General features: G+C 32.7%; 1 protein-coding gene across 1 annotated transcript in view; it reads left to right on the top strand.

The window, feature by feature from the left end:
* The window catches only part of LOC124531657 (protein dachsous), a 297,242-nt gene that overhangs the window by 257,240 nt on the left and 21,870 nt on the right, over nt 1-18,132 (top strand). The window contains exons 3-4 of the mRNA XM_047106136.1: nt 13,397-13,571; nt 15,072-15,539. Of these exons, the coding sequence (XP_046962092.1) occupies nt 13,397-13,571; nt 15,072-15,539 (643 nt within the window). The remainder of the gene's footprint in view (nt 1-13,396; nt 13,572-15,071; nt 15,540-18,132) is intronic.

The following is an 18,132-nucleotide window of genomic DNA, read 5'->3' as shown; positions in this document are numbered from 1 at the left end:
AGAAGATTTCTGTAACATATAAGTTTCTTGATTGGCAATACTGTGTAAAACATACGGGTTGGCACTCCGAGATCTACTTACCCGTACAGTAACGGAAAACTTTTGATATGTAAACACTACTCTTAAGTTATATAGTATATAACCTATTACTATGTGTACGATGTATGTTTAAAAATTTCAATTTGGTGTTAAAAAGCTGGTCTAATGTTCGGAAATTGAATTCATATTTTTTTGCAATTCTTAATATTTGTACTGGAAAATTAATTAACCTGATCTGAGGAACGATGAAAAAGGTTGTATATATTCAATATTAATTTAAATAATTATATTTAACTAACATGACTTTGTTTTTAAAATGTTAAAAAAGAGTAACTACTGAGTTTCTTGCCGGTTCTTCTCGGTATAATCTACTTTCCGAACCGGTGGTAGCTTCACTTAATTGTAAAATGACGATTCAAAAGTGCTTGTAAAAGCCTACTTGAATAAAGTTTATTTTGATTTTATTTGATATTAAAATATAATAGCAATCAAAATATGTAATTTAGCAATATCGTGTACATAGTTTTAACATTATCGCGAAGTATTTTGTTTCTAGTAGAAAGTAATGTACAATAATATACCTAATTCATACCAAAAGCTACTTGCATTACCTACTATATACGTTATAAATCACAATTGACTGCTTGAATATACATATGTATATCTATATATAATAGATTACGTTGCCTTCTTAATTACCACGAATTTATAATTAGTGAAGTTCATCGAACTGAGCATAAATTAATATATACGATAAAGTATTCTATATCCTATTTATAAATTTTATTCGAGAAAATAATTCACTGTTTTTTATTAAAATATATAGACAGCTGAAATTGTGACATTTTATTATATATATTTTTTAGAATTGCAACACTGGTAATACATATTTAATTTGGCAACAACTATGATTAATCACAACTTGTCACTTAGAAGAATTTCACGAAAACGTTTTGTTAACTCTGACATATAAATATGTGGAGGACTCAAAAATAAAAATGTGAATATGTATATAATCCAGGCATTTATTTTACAATTTACGTAGGTCAAATATTTTAAAGTAAAGCCTGTATATTTCCCAGTACTGAGATAAGGCCTCCTCTTCCATTAAGGAGAGGGTTTGAAAAATATTTCACCACGCTTTTCCTGTTCTGTTAATGCGGGTTGGTGGAATGCACATGTGGCAGAATTTCGATGAAATTAGACACATGCAGGTTTCTTTACGATTTATTCCTTCACCGCTGAGCACGAGATGAATTATAAACACAAATTAAACACACATATATATATATATATATATATATATATATATATATATATATATATATATATATATATATATATATATATATATAGTAATGCTTACCTGGTTTTGAAACCGCAATCATCGGTTAAGATGCACGTATTCTAACACTGGGCCATCTCAGCTCTCAAATATTGTAATAATGTTTTTTACATTTACAAAAAAAAAAAAAAACAATTTTGAAATAAGAATTGTTTCGAATAATATTCCACTTTAAGCCGCCTATAGTACAATGTCGTAACTTTAATCCAATTATCGAATAAACGAGGCGACAACCCTACACATACGTCATATATGCGTATCAATGGGTATAGCGTGATGGTATCGTTTTGAGCGATCAACGTCACTTTAATTTCCTTCTCACACGTCAACGCCTTAAGTATAATGAAACACGATACCGCGTAGGTTGAATCGACTCTGTTTACACATATTTACGTCTTCGAAACTCAAAAACGGTAATTAATCACTCGAAAATAAAGAATAATGATTTCGAAATGTTTTCGTTCGATAAAGGAAAGCTTGAGTCGGTCTTGCAAACATTTACGTGAGTTATTCTGTTAAACCGAGTCGGGATACTAATGACGGGTTGAATTTATATTAATGGTTCTGCTGATTTAATTTTTTATTTCATGGCAGGCTGTCAAATGGCCTTCCCGATGGTGAATTGTCACGTCAGTCCATAGACAATGACACTATACTGTACACCATCAAAATTGGTAACTATCATGCCATCTACCTTTGAGCCTGCAGTTACACTGGCTTATTCTTTAAACATAAATGTATTGCTGTTTTAGGGTAGAATATTTGATAAGTACCTAACCAAACGGACTGGCCCAAAGCCTTACCACCAAGAAAGTGTTACCCTTTTAAGTGTTCGTAGGAAATCATCATCATTAAAGTCACTCGTGTGGTTTTTTCGGACGATGAGTTAACAGTTTTTCGATACAATTTGGCAGACTTTTTCAATCGCCTTTTTGACAGCAATCTTCCTCGGGAATACTTTTGTTCCGGAGTTCTCTATCTCTCTCTCTCTCTCTCTCTCTGTCTCTCTCTCTCTCTGTCTCTCTCTCTCTCCCTACCAACATATAGGGATGGCTGCTAAACTTTTATCACTTACAAACTATGCGTTAACATCGGGTAGAAAAAATGTACTCTGTCAGAATCATTCTATTAAATGAAGTTAAGAAAAAGTGTGACGTCAACAGTGGCTGTGACAAAATGGATGTAATTTAAACGTTCATCAATGATCGTTTTAACGAAACTGTACCATAGGTCAGTTCCAATCAAAGCTCAAGGAGATTATACATCAACCAAGACCGCACGGGTATCGCGTATCCCTTCCGCGAATGAGTTCGCAGAGCAGTTCAAATGTATTTCATTTTTATGAAATTTTTTTTTTCTTTTTTTAAGAATAATATTAATATATGATAGGCTTATAAGCCATAAGACCGCCTTTTGCTTGGCCACTTTCGTTTGTATGAAAATATATTTTGTGTCTTTATTGTGTATTTGGTGTGCAATAAAGTTTTAAATAAATAAATAAAATAAAATGATAGTCTTTGCTAGTATATTTTTGGATTGGTAATGGGCACCTTAGTGTTTTGATTGGCTAAAACAATTCTGGGTAAGTTATCAATATTTTATATATTACAATAGTCGCCCGTGGCATCGAGCGCGTTTTTGGGGGTTGTTTGTCAAAAAAAGGCAAAAAGTAGCCTGTATCCTTCCTCGGAGTTCAAACTTGCTTCATACTAAATTTCATCAAAATCGGTCCATTGGTTTTGTAGTTAAAGAGCGACACAGACAGAGTTACTTTCACATTTATAACAGTAGTATATTTTTTTTTCAAATCCATCATTAAGGATGTAAGACTTCTTCGAAATTGAATACCAAATTAAAGATGCTGATTAATAATAAAGAAATCAATAAAAATCACCAAAGATATCAATAAACACTATCGCAAATAAAATCAGTCAAATTGAGAAAATCTTTTATGTATTCGAATGAGAATTGGTTGAAATAAATTAATTATTAATTAATTAATATAAACATATGATTTTTGCATCATGTCACTTTTTATTGTGTAATTAATTTAATTAATTGTTTAAAACCAAATACAGTATCAAAAAAGGCTACTTTGATTTTTTATTTTTCGTTGTAGTCGTATCTATATATAATAATGTACTCATTTTTATAATACAAACCTAATAACACTCAAAGCAAAAAATAATTAATAATATTATTTATACATTTAATTCTCATTACATACATGAAAAGTAATAAATGTAAAAAAAAATGTTTTTATTTTTCTGACCGTACATTTCACACTTCAAGACGTGCGCATGCGTCGCGATTTGTGTGGGTACGTTCCCGTATACATTACACGCTACAAGATAAATTAATCTCCACAAAAGACACGGTATAGGTAATTTTTGTTTTATTTGATGATATATTGCAGATTATGTACCTCGACTTTGTTTTAAAAAGGTTTTATATGCACATGTTAATATTTATTTATTCTTTATTGCAAATTTAAGTGAAGTCAGAGCTTATTTATGTTTAACTATTACAAAAAAAGATGCTTTAATGTTCCATTGAATTATCCAATGAGAATGGTGGAAAAGATTAACTACTGAGTTTCTTGCCGGTTCTTCTCGGAATATATATTCCAATTTTGGTATTTTTTATTTTATTTTATGGTATAGGTTGGCAGACGAGCATATGGGCCACGTGATGGTAAGTGGTCACCATAACCCATAGACAATGACGCTGTAAGAAATATTAACTATTCCTTACATCGTCAATGTGCCACCAACCTTAGGAACTAAGATGTTATGTCCCTTGTGCCTGTAGTTACACTGGCTCACTCACCCTTCAAACCGGAACACAACAATACTAAGTACTGTTATTTGGCGGTAGAATAACTGATGAGTGGGTGGTACCTACCCAGACGGGCTTGCACAAAGCCCTACCACCAAGAAGGTGGTAGTTTTATTTAAATAGTTTTGTAAATGACGTTTCGAAAGTGCTTGTTTCATAGAATTACATGCGTACACGATGTTCGTTTTCTATATATTCTGCATAAACTGTGTAAAACTGTCAAGATCTTTTTCCCTACTTAGTAGCCTTTTTGGGTCCAGCATGCAAAAACCAGTCAAGAACAAATCAGAATCAGAATGATTCCGTATGCTTCCGTCCATTTCATTAATAATCCATTTATTAAAATTTCAAGTATGATTTAAACTTAGATTTCATTTTAAAGTAATCAGAATTGTTTTTATATTTTCGTTTTTTTTTTGTTTTTCAAAGGGTTAGGGAAGATATATGTATGTACATATACAATATACTATTATATATTTTCTTAAACCTCTCTTCAAATATGTATTTCATAAGCTTCAATGTTCCATCCTAAAATGAAATTCCATTCAAAATTCTTCATCTATGTGACGCATTAGCAACTCCTCCCAACCGACTATTTTCGCTTAATAGATCAAAAAGAGACGTTTTTTTTTTTCATATCCAATGTACAGAACCCTAAGACAAGTACAAGTATAAAACAAGATACGAAAAAGAGGTTTTATTTAAACGATATATGATCGAATGGCGTCGTATCGATCCGCTGATTAAACCAAATAGAACAAATCGTTCGAGACAATGAAATTTAATATTGGAGGCAAAGGGGAGGCGAACAAAGTTCAATGAACACGTCTATTATTAAAAAGAAGCTAATTTTTATACCGGGTTTAGTGTTGGGGATTTTTTGCGGCTCATAAAGCTGATCACACACTATAAATTAATAATTCAAATATATATATGGGTAGCAATGATGTTCTAGTAAACAGATATGGTATTAACGCGTAAAAAGTGAAGACTAGAAAATGTCCTAATTGGGACGTTTGCCTTTAGTCGTTTTACTTAGTAATACGTTATAATACATCATAATTACGTAGTAATACATTTTGCGTAATTAAAACATCTAGTTATCCCTTTTACTTATTGTTTTAAAAGCACAAAAAAAAAACAATCTTGATACTAAATTTTTTTTAATTTATTATATTTATTTACTCAAATTTAATTGATTGGTGCAGTGCCTCTAGATATAAAGTCGCATATTTCGAGGTTCTGGATTCAAATCTCAGGTTGGGAGTTAAGAAGTTATTGAGTTTCCTAATAAAAGATTATCGGTAACAGTCTGGATTCAGAAAGTTGAAAGCTTTAGAAAGGACGTAAAGCGCTTGTTCATGTGCCTGAAGTTTTTCCAATCGTGTTGGATTGCCATCCCATTGGATTATGAGTGAGGGAATACAGAGTGCACACAGTGTGAGAGTGAGTGAGTGCACAGAGTGTCTACAACATGTCCTGTAAAGTTGGTTTCATTTGAAATTGCTCGTGGCCGAAATCGATAAATGACGAATCATCAACCAATCCAAATTAGCTAAACTAGTTCTTATTTTTTTTATTTATTTAATATAGCACGTATGATACTCTTTGATCCTTGATCATATACATACATTTGAAAGTTTCCATTAAAGGTTTTATACCTACGATTGTGACGTAATGAAAAATCTCTAGAACATTCCATTTGCAATCCCACAATCCGTTAACGAACTATATAACGAAGGGATTTGTTACTTTTTGACAATTAAATTGCACTTGATAGGGTTATTACGACAAAGTTGTATATCGATGTTCTTGTAAATCACACCTGATTGGCGAATTTATAAAAACTCACCAAGCACACGACATGTCAAGCTAGGCAGGACGCCTTGACGACTCTGTCATTGTGAAACAGTTTTTGCAACAGGCTCACTTAACACAAACGACACGTCGTACGTAATAAATGTATTTTATGTGTAATCAACGCGTGGATGAGTCATCGTTATCTTTGTATATTTATTCATTATATTATATACATGTCGAATATATGCAAATAATATAAATATGAATATATTGTTTGATTGTATAATACTCCCCGGAAATAATTATCCAATTTTAATTTATTTATCCCATGTAGCTAAGCCGGGAATAATGTACAAAAAAAACGATGTCATTTTTATTTTGTTTTCATTCATAAATACCACCCGTTCGAAAAAGTTTTTTTTTCGAAGAGGTTTTAGTACAAATTATTAGTTTAGGATACTACATAGTTCTCTAAAGATTATTTACAGTCTCTATATTGCAAAGCTTTGCAACTTTAAATTATGAATCATGGTAAAACGTTATTCTAAAGTGCTTGTAAAATTCAAATTAAGTTTAATTTTGGTTGTACCTAACTGTGATTATTTCGCTTTTATCAAAGATTTCAATATTCAGTACAGCAAAACTAATTCGATTTTCAAATATTTAAACATACAATATAATAGTAACGATTGTTATACAATATGAAATTGTAATACATACTTGTCATAGAACAGGATTCATACATTTTGAAAATGATAGAACTTTTAATTACTTGGTGGTATGGCTTTGTGCAAGCCCGTCCAAGTAGGTACCACCAGATATTCTACCACCAAATAAAAGTACTTATTGTTATTGTATTCCGGCTTGAAGGATGTGAGCCAGTAACTACAGGCACAAGAGAAATAACATCTTAGTTCCCAAAATGCAAGGAATGGTTGATATTTCTAACAGCGTCAATATCTATGAGCAGTCATGACCACTTACTATCAGGTGGCCTATATGCTCTTTCACAAACATATAGCATAAAGAAATACATAAAATATTTTTTTAACAATAGTTCGATTCCTAACGATATCCAAGCTTGATATATTGCTTTTGCTGCTTGGCGATTATTAAAATGACTTGCAAGCGTCCGATATGTCGTAACCTCTAAAAGGCTTATTGATAATGATAGTTCTTCAATTTAAGTGATTCGTTATATTTTTTCCTTACATACCTATACCAGTATAGGCTAGATTGAAAAGGTGAAACCTGTTGAACATTTCTTCATCGTTCTGCCTACAATGCGGAGTTTTTATTAAATTAGATGAGATTAATGAACGCCTATGTCTTTATCCGATCCCATTAACGGTTGTTGCGTTCGGTCACATATGTGTCGTCATTATTATTTCCTTGCGAGTGATTAACGGTTTTATTTTTAAAAATAGAAAGTGTTTCGAATATCAAATTCCTTTTTTTAAAAAAAATTATGATTTTTTTTTATTTCATGTTTTTTTTTTTTATAATAGAACGAATTTCGTCTGTCGAATTCCTTTTTAAAATTTTTTTTTTTTTTTATAATTTGATATGTTTTTAATATTTTAAATTCTGCCACATGTGTATTCCACCAACCCCCATTGGAACATCGTGGTGGATTATGTTCCGAACCTTATGTTTCCTTTCCCTTTGAGGAGAACTCAAAGGGAAAGGAGGCTTTAGCCCAGCAGTGGGAAATTTACAGGCTGTTGTTGTTAATTTTTTTAAATCCTCTAGCACTTTAATTGATAAAGAAAGCAAATCTGAATAATTTGTAAACGAATCGTTAAATGCACTTAAATTATATACAGTCATTTTTATCTCCGTAAAATGTTAAGCTAGAAATAAGCAGACATCTTATCTCCTAGTAAAGTCTATGCAATTATCGCAATTCATAAAATCGTTGAACTTAAGTGAATATTATAGCATAGCATGATTATATATGCAAGATATTTGAGACAAATTTCCGAAACGATAGCAAAGGAATGAGTATCAAAATTTCGCTTCCATTAATTGCGATATACAAACGTTTATGATACAATCGTCTCTATTCCTAATACAATTAGAATCATTTTCGCTCGCACGATATTGAATAAGCTACTACTAATGGCACTACAAATCCTTCCGAATCGGCCCCTGGTATTGTCCTTCTCGATTTTGTTTCAACGGTGCCATCTTTTTCCTTTTATCGTGGACAATTTTTTAATGCTTTATATTTGATTTCATTATTGTATGCCAATCAGTTTGAATTACAATGTCCTTTACGAAGGACCGAACTGGGTTTACTTTTATTATTTCTGTTACAAAACATTTATTTATACGTTTTTGTAGCTTAAACAAGGCAGATGTGGGCTTCATTTGGATGAGACGTTCGTGTAACGTTGAATTTGACGTACACATGTACACGCAAGTATGTGTAGCAATTGTTTTTATAAATTATACATTCTGAGGCACCATTGCGTTGTCTGCTGATCGTCCGTGCTAGTTTTATTTGCTATAAATGGAATAGAGGTATTGTTTAAAAGTAACTTCAGAAGGTTATTTTTAATCCCAATAAGGGTTCTGCCACACTTGTTATTTATAATTGCTTTGTTATAATATATTAACTTTTAAGATTACATTATTTTTATTATGTGACCTTCGTGGTTGAGTAGTGTGTGCACTGGTTTTCATGGGTACTCCGAGGTCCTGGGTTCGATTCCCGGCCGAGTCGATTTAGGAAAAGTTCATTAGTTTTCTATGTTGTCTTGGGTTTGGGTATTTGCGGTACCGTCGTTGCTTCTTACATTGGGATCAGAGTAATGTATGTGATGTTGTTCATTATTTATTATTGTAACATTGCTCATGATAATTTGTAAATTATTTAGAGGATGCTTTGAAGACTAATCCGTAACACATATCACTGAATTAGCCTAATTAGTGTTGCCATTATCTGATCTTTAATTTGCTCAATATATGCACGTTATCTTTAGACGTTGCTTATGCAGTAATTAGTTAGATAATGTTGTATTCTTCTGGTGAATTTTAAATCAATAATGACAGAAAATATTAGATATCAGAATTTAATTACTTGGTGGTAGGGTGTTGTACAAGCTCGTCGGGGTAGGTACTACCCACTCATCATATATGATTAATATTGCTAACAATGTCTTTGGGTGGTGGTGATAACGAAATCGTAGCTGAATTTAATTATTCTAAAATGGATTGAAACGACCGGTTCATTAATATAGAGTTTAAGGAAAAGGCGATTGTGTGACGTCATGAAACTCTGACCGTCTGAGACAGAGATGATGCGCGTTCACAGATTAAATAGACGAGATATTATAATGCAAACGGCATTTCAATAAATATACTGATTAAAATGATTTAAAATTCGAAGTTCGTGCGAAAGAGATAGAACATTTATTAAGTCTATTCGTGAGAAAGAGATGGTATGTTCTCTATTATTCAATTGAATTTAGAATCACGTCCCATTTCAGTTAGATTTTTATTACACATTAACTAAAAGACAAACCATTCAACAATGCCATTTGAAAATAAGCCGTTTTGGAATTGAGAAGTATTCAAAGCAAGAATCGACAGTCAATAACTCACGTATAATCTAGCGAAATGGTGGCTCGTTTTAAATTTAACGCACAGCTTCGATTTAAAACATCAAAGTGTTGCCAGCCGTTAAAATATTAGCCGTCCATTAAACTCCCTAATTGAGACGTGCAAAACAAAAGTAGTAACACTTATAAATACATATATATTTAAAAAACATACCGTGTAAACGCGGCCGTGTAATAAATCTCATTGTGGTCACTCTTATCTTCCACAGCGAGGTAGTCGATAATAGCCGCTGTCAACTTGCTCGAAAATTTAAATATAAACAACTTAAGTAGTTTAGTATCAATTTAAAAGGCGACCGCTGTTTTATCTCACACCGTCATATTTTGAGAGCTGATAATATATGTTTACTTTTTGTCCTGCAATGTGTGTGACGTTTTTAAGATATAGGATATTATTTACGGTACTGTATTTTCTATTGCTGTCTACTGTGTGTTTTTTTTTATAAAGAGGTTAGTCTGTTGCGCAAATGGGTAAGGTCATAAACGCCCATAGAGATTGGCACTAATATAGTAATCAATACTAAATTGTCGGTATATCGCCATTAACGATTGCAACTATATAAGTTGTTATGTATTTCAAAATTATAATCAAAATATACTTTATTCAAGTAGGCTTTTACAAGCACTTTTGAATCGTCATTTAACAACTATATTAGGTGAAGGTATCGCCGCAGTAGTTACTCTCTTTCAACATTTATTGTATTACTTTGTATTTAACAAAGTCAAGTTAGTTAAATACTATTATTTACCTACATATGAATATAATAAATAATGCCTGGAAGTCAACAAGTATTAACTCCACGCTTTTTATCATCATTCCAATGTATTTTTTTACAAATTATTTAGAATTATGAATCGGCAAAGTTAAAAATATCTGCGGAATCCTATATTATTCCTATTGTTACATTCGTTCACTGCAACTGAATCACAACAATACTAAGTATTGTTGTTTGCCAGTGGAATATTTGATAAGTGTTATTAATCAGACGGGTCGGGATTTTGTGACGTCATTGACCTCTAAGAGGTTCCAATGATTGTATTGATATAATTGTATGACTTGATGAATTATTACTAGCAGTACTGATAGGTAGTGGTGACATCTTACCATCAGGTAGCCCATTTGACTGACTACCTATGTAACATAAATAAACATATTGAAATTTCACAATTATATTCTGAGCTGATTTTTATGATCTGAGAACATTAATTCTTACAGAATAGTTTCTGTACTGATTTAAAAACAAAGGAGTTTCATTAAAAATGAGATGTCAATTATAATGAGAAGAATACATTACCGAAGTCAAATTCTCACCACAGATAATTATAAATAATATAAATGGATAACCTTATTAAAATTATTTTAACGTAGTTACAGATGGCGTGCCATTTAATTTAAAAAGGAAGTGTTCAATGTATCATTGTATGTAATAAGATGAGGTCCGTATGAAGGGTCTAGGATACGATAATTGAGTTCGCATTAAAAAACATAAAATAACTCATACCAATGAAGACAAGAGGAAAACGTGTTAAATGACTAATATTACCAATGCACTGGAAACATATCTAATTTGAATCGTATTCGCTCGTAATGAAAGTTTAATTTCGCTTGACAAAATTCTGCCTCTCCAAGACCATCCATTTATCTTCTCCCTACACTCAGACGCAATTAATCAGGAGGCGTTGTCACATGCATACCACCGCACTGGTTTTACGAAGCTGTCAAATTTATAAATGCAATTATATCCTTTATTTCGTTGCGATACGAGCTAAAATCCTATGAAAAATTTTGACGTATATAAATTACTGAGTCGCCCACGGTGTACAGTGCGATAAAGAGAAAAAGATGATTTCAGGCTAATTATCGACAATGTAGCGAGATTATCGTTTTTTTTTTACCACTTAACACCTCAAATGTCAAATTGTTTTATTTGCGATGCAATCGAAATACATTTAAAAGTCTGGATATTGTTATTAAGAAACCAGTAAACGTCGAAAGCGTTCTCGTTTCCACGAACCGTTTGGTACTTACTACTTACCTAAATGTATCCCACCATTCACGACGCCTTGAGTTTTCTTACGAAAAGCGTTACATTTGGTTTTTGGTCTCATTTTAGTGTAAATTGCTCAACACTCAATTAAAAATAAGCACGTATTTTATGTGCGATATAAATAATCTACATATTTCTTTCCAATTAGATATTATTGTCTTTAAAAATTGTCAGCCAATATTATATAACACAAGTATTATTCCAGAGTTCATTTCTAAACTTTCTGAAACTCTGATTGAATGTTAATTTATTCTGAATGTTCATTGGTCGATGGAAATTGATAACGTGATGAACGACCAATAAGCTTTCAGATTGATATTGCATTTATTCGTTTAGAAACTGAAGGTAAGGCTAAGAAAGTTAAAGTCATATTTACAAATAATAATTCACCAATGAATAAAAATTTGATTTTCGAAGTTGTTTCTTATTTCAAAAATGACAAGGAAAAATGTTGCCAGCTAACAAAAGTATTTTTTCAAGAGTTTTTTTAACAGTTTGGCAACATTGGAATATTGAAAGGTAAACTTATTAGCTAGACTAATGCACCAACCAGGCTCCCTATAATATCTCCAACGGCTTTTAACTTTAATCCCATGATTGCAATAAATACGGGAAGATAAAGTGTTTTCAGAGTTAAAAATACGTCAAAAAGTTGCCACCCTAATAAAAATAAAGTACCTTAATACCAGCAATATCCAGTTACAAATATTATAAATGATTAAAATATGATATTTATCAGAGGATGAAACATTAAAGTACTCTCAAGGGGCATTATAGACCCCACAGAGGGACAGTCAATTTTCCAGAATTAAATATCTTTTATTAATTACGATACTTATCTTAATGACGGGGCTTAGACAATTATTTGTGTATTCGCAAAGGAAAACCGAATATGATAGCCCGTACGTAACGACTCCACATTTCTGAATACATAACTGTACAGGAATTTGCGTCTTAAAATTATCGAGCATAGATAATAGAATACCGTTGAAGCTTAAATATGATATGCACACTGTAAAGTTAATATAATGATAGAATTATTATCATAATTCATTTATCGAACCGTGTGTTATAGCAAGTTACTGTTACAACGATTATGTTTCTAATTTGAAATAGAATTACAGTCGCGAATATTAATGAAACATGTATTTAAGTAATAAATTAATGACAACAGCCTTCATGTACAGTCAAGGACTTTCGTTTTTAAACGGGTTTTATGTCGACAAAAAAGGTTTAATGTTTCAAACAACTATACTTATATGTTCTACTGCATATATTTGATAATATCAAATAGAAATTATCAACTTGTAATATGTTAATATGTGTAATATTATGAGTAGAGATGACCGAGTGGTTAGAACACGTGCATCTTAACCGATGATTGCGGGTTCAAACAGCAAGCACCACTGAATATACATGTGCTTAATTTGTGAAGCGGTGAAGGAAAACATCGTGAGGAAACCTGCATGTGTCTATTTTCATATAAATTTGCCACATGTGTATTCCAGCAACCCGCATTGGAATACCGTGTTGGAATATGTTCCAAACCTTTTCAAAGAAAGAAATCTACAGGCTGTTGATGATGATTATGGAGTTGGATACACTTATTAATAAAAAAATAATGTATGTTTTTTTATATAAAACTGCACTTTAGGTTAATATTCCATAACAAATATTACAAGATATATTTTTATTTTCAGATGTCGGCAATCGATCCAGACTGCGGTGTGAACGCGATCGTCAATTATACACTGGGTGACGGTCTCTCCCAGGCGTTCAAAGTGAGACCGGACACAGGGGAACTCTGTGTGTCTGGTGCTTTGGACCACGAAACGAACAGCGATTTCGAGTTTCCCGTCATAGCCACTGATCGAGGTAATTCTTTAATACTTACAAGCCAATTTATGAGGTAACCCAGTGGATACTTAGGAAATTGAGTCATACAAAGTTGAATGGAGTAATCAATATAATAAATAATCAATATTCGTTTCCCAGAGAATCAAAACGGTTTTCAGGAAATTCATAAGTCAGTATAGTACGATACAACTCAGATGTATCATCGGCAAATGCAATGAAAGCGATTACTGCCGATTTACACAACCAATAGAAATAGCTCCCTATCGCGTCATTTGACGCTATTTGTCGCTATAGATTCTCGCGTCAGTGACGTGTCATATTGACGAATATATTAAGGTCATATGATATTACAAGTTATTACGTTTGTAAAGATCATAATCAGATAAGAAATGAATATTGATAATTTGGTATAGCGTACTTAATTCGGATTTTATTGGTTTTACGAATTTTGCGGGTGCTACATCTAAGTTGTGTCGTATTATATTTATTTCTTAAAGAGTATATGCTAAGTCTATAAGTACTGAACGCTATAGAAAAATTAAAACGTATTCAAATACAAGATACTACGGATAACTTAAGGCGAGCATAGCCTTTGAATAAATCGCATTACTCATAGTATTAAAGAACAATGAAGGGCTATTGTAGATTTTTTGTGTCCCATTCATTATCAATTGGAAGCAATAAGTTAACAGTGACAGAGGGTATAGCTATGCATATACGGGCTGAAATAAGGCACCGGCGAATTGGCGAAGGTATAAATTCCCCAAGTGTCGGCGCTTGTCCCACAACTGATTTATGGAGCGAGAAAGTAAAACTATTACTTTAAGTTTTTATCCGGGCGGCGACTTTGCGAGCCTCGGACGAGAATTTCGGTAGTAATTTCGTATTTCGATAGTGAAACTCGAGATTTAGCTCAGTTTATTAACTTTTTTGGCGGACGAAATTAAGATGTTTCCGCGCTTCGGATATTTTGTTTGTCATGTAAAAGTAAAGCGTTTCGTTTACTTAAGTTTGTCTTTTTTTTGTATACGTATGTTTAATTCAATTAAATGATGATTTATTTTGTGTGGAACAATTTAATCAAGCATTCGAGACTTAAGATCTTTTTCAATTTTTGATTTCATATTTCAAGGACAATAAATAACCTAAAACCGCTTCCCTACTGATATACAAAAGTAATTATTAGTAAAAACATATCAGCTTGCAAAAAACAGTCACTATATATAGGCTTAAACAGCTCAAATGTTACTCAGAATCTTGCTCATCTAGATCCGTTAATCAGCAAAACATTATATTCCCATCCCGTTCAAATACAATGTAAGGCAATGTTTTGTTCGAAGTTATTTGCGCCACAATTAAAAAAAAAACCAAGCACATAGTACAGCGGACATCATTTTATTATCTCAAACATGTAACGAAAACGCGTTGACATCAGCATAAATCAAGCGCCTGTCAATTAAACATAGTATTACAACAATACACAGACAATCAAGAGACCAATTATTTATTTATTCGCAGGGGGCCTGTCGACGACCGCAATGGTGAAGATTCAACTTCTCGATATAAACGACAACGTTCCGGCCTTCACTGTGAAAGATTACGACGTTTCTCTGAAGGAGGGTAGGATATCAAGCAACGAGCCGATAGTAGCCGTGTCCGCTAGCGACGCTGATTCAGGGAGATTCGGTACTATAACGTACAGGATCGTGAATGGGAATGATAATGACGTGTTCCGTATAGATAGGAGTACGGGGGAGATATTCGTTACGAAGCCAGCTCTGATACAAGCTAATGGAAAGTTTGATTTGGATGTATCAGCGACTGATGGCGGTGGTCTGGCCGCGCCGCAAGCGGCTACGGTCCATGTGAACGTGATGCCTGCTGGGGTTGGTTCGGCATTGTTCGATAAACCAAGATATAATTTTCGTGTACGAGAAGACGTGAGGAGCGGAACCATTGTTGGGAATCTGAAGGCTACGACCGGTGGTGAGTTTATTCACATTATTAACATTTAACAATATCAATTGACAATTATATAAATCGAATGAATACATTATATTCGTTAAGTTGAAATCGATTTCTGGTCCGTTAATGATGAAACAAGATATTGTGATGAACGTTGAAATAAGATACAATTATTTCGTTTGAGATTTAGGCACACAATGCATTTCGATAACATTCTTTGAATAGAAAGCACCATAAGCAAACACGACAGACGTTTGGGATTACATACAAAGAAAAACACTTAGAGACTGAGTAAATATTAATGTTAGTATACTGGGGACTACCGGGGAATCGAGTTACCGTATAGCTTCATTTTGCTTTAACAAATTTATTGAATTCGTGACACTTTTAGCTCCATTTAAGGGAAGAGCTGTGGCGAAAAGATTAACGCTCCTAAAGCTACAATGAAGTTTAACGTTCGAAGGAAATTAGTCTATAGATGAATCTGCATAATAATCACCGAATATACAAAATTAAATGTATAAACAGGGAGAAAATAAAGTAAATTAGTTAGGAATTGTGATAGCTCAAGGATTCTAACCGAAATTCTTTTATTTCAAATTTAAACATAGCTTTTGTAATGGTTACCTTTTCTTATTATCATGTTAACAAATCCATTTTGGCATTGCGTTTGGTAGGTACCATTTATTCCAATGAATTAACAGAAAAACGGAAACAAAAATATTACTTAGATGTTTTAAAAAAGTATACCTTTGAAAGCTAAACAAATAATAATAAAAAATGCCCAAAAATTACAAAAACAATTAGCTAATTTTCATCATCATACATTTTGTACCGTAATTCGAACACCAATCAGCGTGTCATATATATGCCTTTATATATCCTTTCCATTGCACCATACCTCAAAAGAACAGATATCCAAACACAAAATACATAATCGGCCATTGTATGAAAGTAAGATCACGATCACGTGATGAGTCGTCGTCGTTATCCTGGCTCTTACCACTTTTATACGTCTCTTTATACTTTCTAATGCCGGAATAACTTTGTATTGTAATCATTGACACTGGATATAACTATAAATATATTGAAATTTCGATATTTGTATGCTCGATGCGATATCTCGCATTTAATTTCGAGTTAGTATCGATTTTATCATATGATGACGAATACTTTGTATCGTGTAAAGAATTTCACTCACAATTTGGTCACGTGACCCGTCTGCGGAGTCTGCACTAATCGTCTGGTAGTCCGTGTTAAACTTTGCGATGCAAAATAATAAGTTACAGTATGCGATCAATTATTTAGCAAACGTTTATATATAATCGTAATGAAATTACGAAATCGTGTGATGAAATAAAAGCCTGAAGCGCTTTTATAAACGCTAATATAAACAAACTTGAATTTATTCGTATGTGTATATTCCATGTTATAAATTAAAACTAGGAACTGATTAAAATAATGATTCTAAATAGAGCGCTTTAAGCAGATAATTTTACAAAATTAAGAATTTGTTTCATAAATGATACGTAATAAGGACAGACGAGTTATATTTGGGATGTTAATAAGACATGCGCAAGCGCAGCCAGTACGACTAACTAGCGCTTCCAACAATGTTTCAGTTTTGTAACGTAATTGCCGAGGAGTATCTGTAATTTGATTGCAATTAATTCAAGGCATTACTGTTAATATGCATGGAATCCTAACGATCGGGTCCGATGTAACTCGAACGAATAAAAAATTCATGCAATAAATTTAATGGGCGTCACCATTTGTATCGCTTTCGAATTTATCAGCTTTATATTTACGTCTCAAGTAATTGTATACTTCGATTGTATTAATTTGGAGTTATATATACCACAAACCTGCATGTGTCTAATTTCATAGAAATTCTGCCACATGTGTATTCCATCAACCCGCATTGGAAAAGCGTGGTGAAATATATTCCATGCCTTCTCCTAATAGGGAGAGGAGTTGTTGTGTATATATCATAATTTTATTATAACACTAGCTAAACCTACGACTTTACTACGCAATTAAGTACGCTGTCTCAAATTATCAATAAGTATTTCTTATGCGAATATGATCTTTACACAAACGTAATAACTTGTAATATCATATGACCTAATATTTTCGTCAATTGGAGACGTCGATTTATATGCACTTGCATTCTCGGGTTGAACTGACGCGGGAATCTATAGCGACGAAAAGCGTTGAAAGGCGCGGTAGAGAGCTATTTCTATTGGTTGTGTAAATCGGCAGTAATTGGTTTTACGGATTTTGCCGATGCTACATCTAAGTTGTGTCGTACTATAGGTGGGTGATAGTTTTTCAGTTATTCGTCTGAATATTAAAATTCATTTGTACATCAATACTAAATCAGAGAAGACATAAACTGCGCCCGCTGAATAGCTCGGCAATGAATTGTGTTTCACTAATATTTATACAACTAGAATCCATAAAAGCATTTGTTACACCGTAACATAATCATGTATCTATAATAATAAAATTGGAGTGTGTGTTTGTAATATTAAAATAGCCCTTTGATATATATACATGGTACGTAAACCAAAACAACATTTTTTACGATTATTGTCTCTCTGTCTGTCTGTTT

The sequence above is a fragment of the Vanessa cardui genome, chromosome 8 (genome assembly GCF_905220365.1).
Source record: "Vanessa cardui chromosome 8, ilVanCard2.1, whole genome shotgun sequence".
NCBI classification, from domain to species: domain Eukaryota; kingdom Metazoa; phylum Arthropoda; class Insecta; order Lepidoptera; family Nymphalidae; genus Vanessa; species Vanessa cardui.
Note: the sequence above shows the minus strand (reverse complement) of the source record. Positions and strands in the feature narration are given on the sequence as shown.